Source organism: Ambystoma mexicanum, chromosome 13, assembly GCF_040938575.1.
Source record: "Ambystoma mexicanum isolate Mex_15411 chromosome 13, UKY_AmexF1_1, whole genome shotgun sequence".
NCBI lineage: Eukaryota > Metazoa > Chordata > Amphibia > Caudata > Ambystomatidae > Ambystoma > Ambystoma mexicanum.
In genome coordinates this window covers 61,589,784-61,600,673 of record NC_090938.1, presented here as the reverse complement: position 1 = coordinate 61,600,673, position 10,890 = coordinate 61,589,784, and the positions used below count along the sequence as shown (strand labels likewise).

The window sequence follows — 10,890 nt, the reverse complement described above, 5'->3', positions numbered from 1 at the left end:
TACATCACAGTTTAAAGTAAAATTTTACCACCTCCGTCAGAAAAGGCGGTTCTTGTACAAACAACACAATTTGATATGTATAGAAGTTATGTACATCACAACTAGATAATTATTATCTCCCCCTACAGCTACTTAGCTGAAGACCAGACCCTACTCATACAGGATCCAACAATTCAAGGCGCACAGAAGGCTCCTTAAGTGAAGAACTCGATAATTCTTCCCCATACCTGTGACACTGGAAAGCAATGGCTCAGGTAGGATTGTTTACAGCACACATCTCAGGCACCACAGTCCCTGTAGAGATACACCCACGTTCTAATTTTAACCTTCTTACCCTTAGATGTTCCATTCTTGGGGTACATCAGTGACACTACTCAGCCCACTTCAACAGTCATGAAGTGGTAGCTGGCACTAGAGTACCAGCTACCCCCTACGTGCCAGAAACACCATTTAGTGTAGACTAGACAAATGTTTGGTCATCACAAACACATTCTAGTGCAAAAACGAAATGCAAATAGTCATTGTATGAGTTTTTGAATATGCCTTAAATAGTGTATACTCCCGGCAACTATGGGCATGAAAAAGGTTATGACAATAGCCCTGTGAGGCTACTTTTAAACCACATGAAAAATAAAAATGGTAAATGTGTTACATGCAAATTGGGTGCTCTCTTATGTACAAATCATATGCTGTGATTTGTTAAACGTGTGCTGCATCAACTGCCGGCAAGTGGCAGACAGGTGGGGTAGCCTATGTCCTCGCATTTCTAAACTGATTATCCTAAGCGACATGAAAGAGATTTGCTTTTCTGGGGTTTTACGGAAGGGTTCTGCATTCCTTATGAGGGCCCACTGACCTGCCGGTTAGCAAAAAATCTACTCTCAGCAATGGATCAGCCAGCCGAGGTTGGGAAAAAGATAAGGAACTAGAATTAGGCCTAATCTCTGGCTCATTTCCAAACCCTGCAACCCCCAACGTTATCGTGTCACCACTAGGCATAGTTCCAAAGAAAGAACCCGGTAAATTCAGGCTGTTTCACCATTTATCCTACCCAAAGGGTGAGTCGGTGAATGATTGGTTGAACCCTGAACAATGTCCTGTACATTATGCCTCTTTTGATCAGGCCATGGTGGTTGTAGCGGGCATGGGAAATAGGGCTTTGCTGGCAAAGGTGGGTATTGAGTCTGCATTCCGCTTATTGCCAGTGAACCCGGTCAGCTTCCACCTACTTGGTTTTCAATGGGAAGGTAGCTTCTATGTTAATAAATCTATGCCCAGGGGTTGCTCAGTATCATGTTCCCTTTTTGAGACATTTAGCACCTTTTTGGAGTAGGCAGCGCGCATGTTGGAGCAACAGGGCACCATTGTACATTACTTAGATGACTTTCTGTTCTCAGGCAAGGATGGCTCCAGGGACTGCGCTCATGCTATGTCTTCCTTCCAGTTTTTAATGAAGGAGCCGGGGGTCCCTTTGGCTACGGAGATGGCAGAGGGGCCATGTAGGGTCTTGACTTTCCTAGGCATTGAGATTGATACTATGGAAGGGACTTGCAGGTTGCCAGACGATAAAGTCAAAAGGCTGGTGGCAGAGATTGAGAATAATCTGGCAAAAGACAGAACTACCTTGTAAAAAATGCAACAACTCCTTGGGAAACTTAATTTTGCAGCCAAAGTGATCCCAACAGGCAGGGTCTTTGCGCGCAGGCAAGCCAGGGCAATGGCAGGTGTAGTCCCAGAAACAACATCATATCAGATTTGGTGCTACCCTAAAGGCAGACTTAAGGATGTGGCTCAAATTTCTGAAAAATTTCAATGGGGTGCAGATTTGGCGGACCTCTTGGGCGACAAGCGAGGAACTGCAGCTGTATTCTGATGCAGCAGGTAGCAAGGGATTTGGTGTGATTCTAGGACCTGAGTGGTGCACCCATTGATGGCCTCAACAGTGGCACACAAAAAGCAGGACAAGAAACATCATGGTCTCGGAAATGTTTCTCATTGTGGTCGCACCTTTGTTGTGGCCCAAAGTGTTTGCCAACAAAAGAGTGTGCTTTTGGTCCGACAACAAGGCTGTTGTCCAGGCTATTAATTTACAGTCAGCATCTTGCAATGTTGAGCCTGCTCTGGAAATTGGTGGAGATTTGCCTTTACAGTAATGTTGAATTTAGGGCTTGGCATGTGCCGGGTGCTGTAAATGTTTCTGCTGACGCTCTCTCTCGATTTCAGTGGACCAAGTTTCGGAAGACCCACCCGGTGGCCAGGCTGCAGGGAGAGCAGTTCCGGAAGGAGTGGTGGCAGCTGGTAGCGTGGACTGGGCGCTCTGTGGGTTAAGTGAGCGTTCGCTCAGACCAGGCGTACGGATTAGATACCAGCAGAATTATGGTAAGTTCAGGAGTGTAACGGTGGCTTTAAATTGCATACAGCGCAATGCTGAGGAACAGGTACGCGTGTTTGTGTTTTGGGCACACAGGGAAGGGAAGTCAAAAAGCTGGGCTGCATCTCACCTGGCGGCAGTAGCTTTTCATTGTAAACTAGAAGGTAAGAGTGATCCCACAAAAGGGTTCCTGGTGAGCACCGCGCTGAAGGGCTGGGCCTGATCGGAGCCTAGTAGAAAGGACGTGCGCAAGCCCATCGGTTTTGTCTTGCTTGTAAAATTACTTTCTGCCTTGTCAGGCGTGTGTTTTAATGAATATGAAATATCCCTATTCAGGCTGGCATTCTCATGGGATTTTTTCGGGGTTTCAGGATCAGTGAGCTGGTTTCGACATCAAAGAATGACATATCTGGGAGGGCCATTGCATTGGGTGATGTCTTTCTGTTCAGTGAGGGCATGGGCGAAGGGTCAGGATCCAGTTGAGGAAAGCAAAACAGACCAGCAAGGTAAGGGTTTTAGTATAGAATTCCACGAGTCTCTTCTCAAGGATAGCTGCCCCGTTCACCTCTTCAAGCTCTTCCGGGGGATCAGGTCCTCTGTGGCTGGCCCCCTGTTAATTCATGCCGACGGTTCCCCCCTTTCCGTGTTTCAATTCAGGAAGGTGCTGGCAATGTCCCTCTGGGTTCTGGGCATCCATGGTGAAGGGTGGTCCACCCACAGTTTTAGGATAGGTGCAGCCACCACGGCTTTCCAACACGGCATGTCTCCCAGGGCTATTATGAAGTTGGGCAGATGGGAATCGGGCCGCTATCGGCTTTATGTACGCCCTCAGCCGGGCACATCCCCGGAAGAAGGTCAGTGAACCTCCCACTCCCACATGGCCAGGTGGTAAGGTCTTTGGTCATATGGGATCGGGGGGATAGTATTACCGACTTATGACATTCTATTTTTCCTTACAGATGATGCAGTATGGGTGATCGGCCACTCAGTCAGAACGACGGTGGAAAAGAGGGCCTTTCAATGGACAGTTGGCCCCAACCTAGGATTTAAGGGGAGTAAGTTGGTATGGTTGGGCACACCTGGAATGAGGTGGCACTCTTTGCTGCCCGCCATTCATTGGCAACTTCATTGGAAACGGGCACCAAGGATGATGGTAATTCATTTGGGTGGCAACGATCTGGCCAAGTTGGGTCGGGGGCGCTTGCTGGCCCAGATACAGGTGGTCCTGCGCATAGCAGCACAAGAGTTACCGGGCAATGACATTTTTTGGTCAGAGGTAGTGCAAAGACAGGTCTGGAGGGATGCCATTTCCTTGGCAGCTAAGGAAAAGTGTAGGCAGCGTCTCAATGGAAGCATGGAGAAATTCACAAGGGCAGAAGGCTTGGGTTACGTGGGGCGCTGCTGCTTGAACTCCCTACCTTCCCATTTCAATGCTGACGGTGTTCACTTATCAGACAAGGGCAACAATGTGTTCTTGACAGCAATACAGGTTGCGCTGAGAAGGGCTGGCTGCAGATAATTGTTATGGTGAGTATGGGCCTAGGCTGTGGGGGCATTGGTGGCAGCGTAAACCACCCCCAAAGCGTGGTGGAGTATCGGGGAGGTCCTAGCCAATGAGGGATTTTCACGCTGCAGCTTCGTTGGCAGAGGCTCAGGTTTGGCCGGGCTCAAGCCAAATCCATCGACGGGCACTGGCACCCCTTTTAGGGCCTGATGCCAACAACCTCCTTGTCAGTGCTCCGTAGTGTCCCACTGGTAGTAACTGGTGTTTGCCTGGTGGTAACCAGAAGCGTGTTCAGCTTTGGCCTTTGGCAGATAGGGTGACACGGTTCACCCCTATTTGAGTGTAATGGAATGTGTGGCTGGGACCGTCCCAAGTTTATTGTTGCTCCAAATAAACTGTGACCTTGTATATTCCAAACAACCTTACAAAGTTGTCTGTTGTTATTTCATGATGTGTGTGTGATATATTGGCCACAGGAGGTGGGGGTGACCAAAGGGGATCTCCCCGCTAAGTCCCATGCCTCCCTCTCTTGCCACCTTACACTACTTACCACGCAGCACGTGCGTGTGGCATGAGCTGCCTGCAGATGCAGTAGCACACTAACGGAGAAGCCGCACCACGCTGGCTTCTGCACCCCTCTCACCAGCGGGTAACCTGCCTCCCAGCGCGGACTTCTAATTGACTGATCTTGGCCTTCCGCTCTGGATGAAAAGCCCCCCCAAGGGCCTCTGCCACACATATGTGTAATCATATCGTCTCTCGGGACTCTCAGGAGCCGCCTCATGATTCCCACTTGCCCCCCACCCCCTCTAGCCTAACAAGCAAACCCGCCCACCTTCCCCTTTTCTCGGAGAGCCCTCTGCAGCAAGGGAGAAAGCGCTGAACAATACCACTTTACATTACAATGCAATAAAGTGCATTTGCAGCGCATTCCATCCGCGTGCTTCCAGGTGTAAAAGGCCGGAAATACAAAGGCTCACTATTATTAATCAGACTCGTACGTGCACATGTTGTATCAATTGTGGGAGGGTGAAAGGGCGAGTCGCCAGGCACTCAATGCACTGAACTATCTCAGAGGATGTTATGACAACTGCACGAGATGTCTCTTATCGCAGAGTGATTTTAGCATAATCCGTTTACTCCAACGTGCTCTCTTAAAGGGTTAACTCCGTGTCAAGCACACAGCCCCCTCGAACAGTGCTCTATAAAGGCGAAGGAGGAGGGCGGCTGGGAGACACACTCTTCCCCCCTCCCAGAGCTCAGCAAGACACACGCCCTTCCCAGGCTGATTCGCTGCCAAAGCCCTCCAAGCAACAGTGCCAGACGTGGAGAGATCCGGAGCCTGTGCGGGGAGATAGCAGCAGGGAGCCTCAGGACGCAGCCCTCTTGCACTTCTAGAGCCATGAAGAGGACGGAGCTGCTCTGGGCGCTTTTCTTTATCGCCAACTTTGCAGGTGAGTTTTTAAAGGGCACTTTAATGACACGAGCGTGTTCCCAGCAAGTGACTTCGCCACTGGTGACAAAGGTAAAGGCAACCTGGTGATTCAGGTACCAGCCTGCCAAGCCGCCCCCTCGGTACTTGCCTGGTGTGCTGCCGTGAAACCAAGTGAGGGGGCACTGGGGAATCCCGGGGGTGCAACAAGTGACGTTCAGTTCAATGCGTGCTATTTTAGAACACTATACATGTAACATGGATGAACTCATATCAGGCAAATCGTCGTGTGAATACATTGGTGAATGGCTGGGAGACAGTGGATGAATGTGTGGGTGGAAGGGTGGATGCTTGGTAGAGGGTTGAACAGTACGTGACAGGTGAATGAATGGTGGGTGGATGGAGGAATGGCTGGTGGATGGGTGGGCGGATGGTCATTTAGTGAATGGATTGGTTGGATGAAAGGGTGGATGGATGAACAGTAGGTGACAGGTGAATGAATGGTGGGTGGGTGGAGGAATGGCTGGTGGATGGGTGGGCGGATGGTTGGCTAGATAGTAGGTCAATGGTAGTTATTTAGTGCATGGTGAATGGATTGGTTGGATGAAAGGGTGGATGGATGAACAGTAGGTGCCAGTTTAATGAATGGTGAGTGGATGGAGGAATGGCTGGCTGATTGGGTGGGTGGATGGATGGGTGTATAGACAGTAGATCAATGAGAAATGTAAGGAATGGGTTAATGGTGAATGGATTGGGCTGGGTGGATAGAGATATGGATGGGTTGTTGGATGGACGGGTGCATAGTAGGTTAATGGACCTGTGATGGAATAGCAAATGGGTGGTGGTGAATGAGGCGGGGTGGATGGTTGGGTTGGCTGCCGGATGGATGGGTGGGCGGGCAATATGCAAATGGGTGGGTGAGTAAAAGGTGGACAAGTACATGATATGGCTGGTAACACAGGGTTCGAAATTGCTGGGGGCTGGGAGCTATTTAGCTCCGGTTTGGAGCCCAGGAGAGCCTGGTTGGCTGGACACCAACAGTTAGCAGGAGCTACTTTTTGCTCCTCAAGGAAACTAGTGCTATGCAACAATATCTATGTGACTGTAAACCTTTATGTTTGGGAATGTTTATAAATGAGCGTTAGGGCACATCTAGAAGGCGCTTAAAGCATAATTGATCATCTATAATTTGCAAAGTTACAGTTACCTTATATGGGAATTACAATTGCAGAACACTACATAACGCCTCCTTTTACCCCAGAGGTAGCTCCCACTTATTGAGCGATGCTGAATACCCAGGGGCTGCTTTCAGCCCCTGCTGGTCAAACCCTTATTTCGAACCCTGCAATAGGCGAATGGATGGGTGAATAAATGGCGATCGGATGGGTGAATGAATGATGGATAGATACGTGGATGGTAGAGACAGGGATATAGAAAGGAGGGGACAGAGAGGATAGAGGATCATATATATATATATATATATGTATATATATATATATATATATATATATATATATATATATATATATATATATATATATATATATATATATATATATATATATATAGGAATATACACACACACACACACACAGTGGATCCTATAGAAAACATAGATATATAGCAACATGGACATTTCAATGATAAGTCTAGGAGGGGGTTCAATGGGGGGGCTGACAGGGTCTCCGCTGCTTTCGACGTGCATCACATAGGAGGCAACCTCTGCAATACTGACAGATGCACACTAGGTGTAGCGCCCTAGATGCTGTGCTATTATACACTTCTATGAAAATTACATGCCTGTACATACTATATATGGCAGGTTAGCGCCACAATTGTATAACTGCTCATATACTGTAACTATGTAACCTGTCCGTAAGAGCCCATTTACCCCTGGGTCTGGAGCGCTATTCTAAATAAAACAAACAAACAAACCTGAAAACACACGCCCTTAGCATAAGTAGTGCTTCCTCTCGGACTTGAGGTAACGTATGGAGTGAGTGTGCCAGACTGTATCATTTTATTTGGTTTCTAATGTGATTTAAACTCATTTGCGGAACTTGAGTCATACGAACCTCACGATGCAAGGGGCAGATTGGGTCTTCGTTTCCTCTGAAGTGTCGGACACACCATGGGCTGCTGTGAGTTCTTGAGCATTTAAGGGTGCAATGGTGCATGGTGTGCCTACACAGGTAAGTTGGTCATTTGAGGATGGGGATGCAACCGGCGGGGCTAGATACACCACAAGGCGCCTCAAACATGCTTTTCCCTTTTTAGGGGCTAGTAAATCAGCAGCCATGCTTAGCACCCGCTGAAGGCAAGATGGTAGCCAGGACCCATGTAACAGCACACTCGAGACAGAGCTGTGCAGGTGTGAGTTGCACAGTGAGGACAGGGGCATCAGAAGAGCAGAGTTAGTAGCTTGAGGCCTGGCGGACCATCCATACCTTGCTAGGTGACCCATAGGGCACATTGCGATTGTTTCTATTTCTTTGGGTGCAGCTAAGAACAAGCATGTTTGAATGTCGACTAGTGAGTGGTACGTTTGGCATGGTATGCAGAGCTTCCATAGCTGTGTGCCCACGTTTTAGGGTTGGTGCCAATGTTGGATGTGCATGGTGGTTTGGTCAGAGCCCATGTTTGTCAATATAGTGTGCCATCCCTAGGCAGGCAGATACACACCGCCCTCCAAAGTTCCTTGAAGTCTCCTATCACCGGTATGGCTCAAGGTGAACTGCCCAGTGGCCGAAGAGTCACTCTGGGGGCACCGCTCACCGTGGGAAATGTGATGCCAACATGAGTCCGCTTCTTAAATGCATCGAAACCTCCACATATCTAGGACTTGTTCTCTTCTGGAAGTCCCCACTGTGCTTACATGATTCATATAAAACATTCAAAGGTGGTCATTCTATTCATGTTTCCACGCCCACTTTCTCTGCCTTCTCCAATGCCAGATCCCAGGCCTTTTTCTTCCGTACTGAGCCCAGTCTTTGAACGGAGAAGCCCCTGCAGTCCATTCTCTCAAGATCCCACTGAAATAGGGGTCCCCAGGCAGAGGTTGCGAAAGAGAGACTGGGGGGAAATACTGCAGCAATGAAAGACCCCGCTGCCCCGGCAGCTCTCTGGGCGAGAGTCACATTGCCAGGTGCAAGTTTGCTAGAGTCATCCCAGCCATCGCCGAAAGCAGCTGAACCAGAGAAATAAGCACAGATGTGTTGGTGGCGCGTGCTCTGTTTCTTTATAGCAAAAAGTAGAAGGAGCGAACCAGTGACAGAGGCAGCTGCTGAGGTGGGGAACAGCCTGATATTTGGAGACACACATCGTTATTGTCGGTGTGCTGCAGGAAGGTCGCCATCAACTCATTGTCTGTAGGAAAAGGGGAGAGGGATGCGGAACGACTTGATGGAGGGTGCAGGGATTCTGACAGGCTCTGTAAGGGACCAGGGTACCCAGCTGCCGAGACCACAACTGTGTTTCTTATTTTTTTTCAACTATTATGGTTTCGGCATTCTGTAACAAATGTATGGGTTTCAGCAGCACTACCAACCAACCACTGCATACTGTGATCATTTACCGATTCTGTCATGTTCCCAGCGTGTGACCATGAGGTCTGCCACATCCCCGTGTGAACCCCCACTCTGCAACAGGTTATTTGGATGTAGTTCTTGCAAAGCGTGCACTTAGCTGAAGGGAGCAAGGCCCTGTGCTAACAATTGCTAAAGCAGCAAAATTGCAAACATCACCCAAAGAACAAAATACAGCAAGAAATAAAAAACAGTCAAAAGTGTCTTTTTCTGGCAAAATTAAAAATCAAAGATCAAGACAATTTTGTTAATTGATTTTTTTAATGTAATTCCTCGTTTGCCTTTTGGACGTTTTTTAGGCTTTGTGCAGTTTATTGCTAGTTCATTAACACTGGTGTGTGTATACACAAAGTAAAATGACAATTCAGAGTGAAATCAGATGTTACGTAATGTTATATCATTGGGATGTGGGAAAGCAAGTGTAAATACTTCAGTTTTACGCATTTAACGACCTTCTGGCAGAGAGTAACACACGTGTAGATCCGCGGAGCCGCCCCAGAGGAAAGCCTGCTTGGAAAGCTAGGAATGGTTACATTTTCTAAGATGCAGCCTTGTAATCAGGGCCGGATTAGACCATAAAATCTGCGCAGGCACCAATGAGAAATCGGCCCACAATCACACATTACAATTTGTCACTTTTCAGAACAGACTGAGTACTAACGAAGGGGGTGTTTTGGGTAAAATGTGTTGCAAATAATACATGTGAAAACATATTTGCTTAGTACCATTGGTTAAAGCTAGTGCAGTAACTTAGGAAACTGCCCCATTCTGGTATAAAGCTAATTTAGGTAAAACATACAAATATGCGCTGGAACTCCAGGCATTGCCCTGTTGCTCTAAAGGACCGTCCAAGCCTGCTTGTAATCAGGGGTGCTCTACTCTGGAGATTTCCCGGTGGGCCTCTGCACCCTGGGCCTCTTTTGTGTGGTTATCTATTTTATTTCCAAATGTTCTCATAGGAAAACGGTTGGGCTTGCTCAACATGTGTAATATGGCGCCACTTTTAACATTATTTCCAGGGGCTCTTTTGGTTCCCAGTCTACCCCTGCTTTTAATGCTGCATAAGGCTTTGCAACCGCTTGCAGTTTCCCGTAACTTCCCCATTATTCCTTAACCATGCTCAATGATTGTAAAGTACTCAACAGCGGGACTGCTCTGGCTGCCACATGTAATGTAACGCTAAGATTACTTACCATAATCTTCATTACTTCAAGTCCTATTCTTCCTCATCACAGTACTCACCTATGAGTTTCCGCCGCCCATACAGGAACCTTTTTTGTCTTCCTTTGAGGCATAAAACCTCCCACTTACCCATACTCCCCAGGTCACAACAAGCTCATACAGAACAGGGGACCGTCCACACCACAGGCTAGCGCAGAGGGTCGGCAGTACTGTGACGGGGAAGGGTAGGACTAGGAGTAATGAAGATTACCAGTAAGTAATCCTAGCATTACCTCCACGTCCCTCTTCCTCGTCCAGGTACTCACCTATGAGGAATACCCAATCCAAAAGAAGTGCAAGGTCCCACGGGAGCAAACAAAGCAACACCCTAGAGACAGGCACACGAGCACCACCAAGGCACCCCCACCCCAGGGAAAACCAACACGAGATTCCAACAAGAAGCCAGCAACCAGCGATAAAGCCCGGCCAACCACCAAGGAAGCCGCCAGCAAAGAAAGTGCAGAGGAAACAGATAACGGCCGCCCAGAAGCCCCCAAACCCCTGGCTGATAGACAACAGCACAGCCGAGGACCCGCCCCTGGAAGGCACAGTAGGCAAAAATCGAGGGCCACAATGAAGGACCAACAAAAATGGGAGAGCCCAGTAACGCAGAGCAGATCCTCGACAACTCCCACAATGCTGAAGGCAGTAACAGCACCCAAGAACTGCAGAACAAAGTGCACCAAAACAAGCAGACAAGAATGGCCCAAGGAAGCCGACAGCAGAACAGAAACCAAGGCACAGGCCCCAAAGAGGAAAATACAATACCGGCGGGGCT

The 10,890-nt window shown here is 48.3% G+C and overlaps 1 protein-coding gene across 1 annotated transcript in view; it reads left to right on the top strand.

The window, feature by feature from the left end:
- Positions 1-5,113: 5,113 nt before the first annotated feature.
- CD34 (CD34 molecule) overlaps positions 5,114-10,890 on the top strand; it is a 142,669-nt gene continuing 136,892 nt past the window's right edge. The window contains exon 1 of the mRNA XM_069633268.1: positions 5,114-5,329. Coding sequence (XP_069489369.1) covers positions 5,278-5,329 — 52 coding nt within the window. The 5' untranslated portion in view covers positions 5,114-5,277. The remainder of the gene's footprint in view (positions 5,330-10,890) is intronic.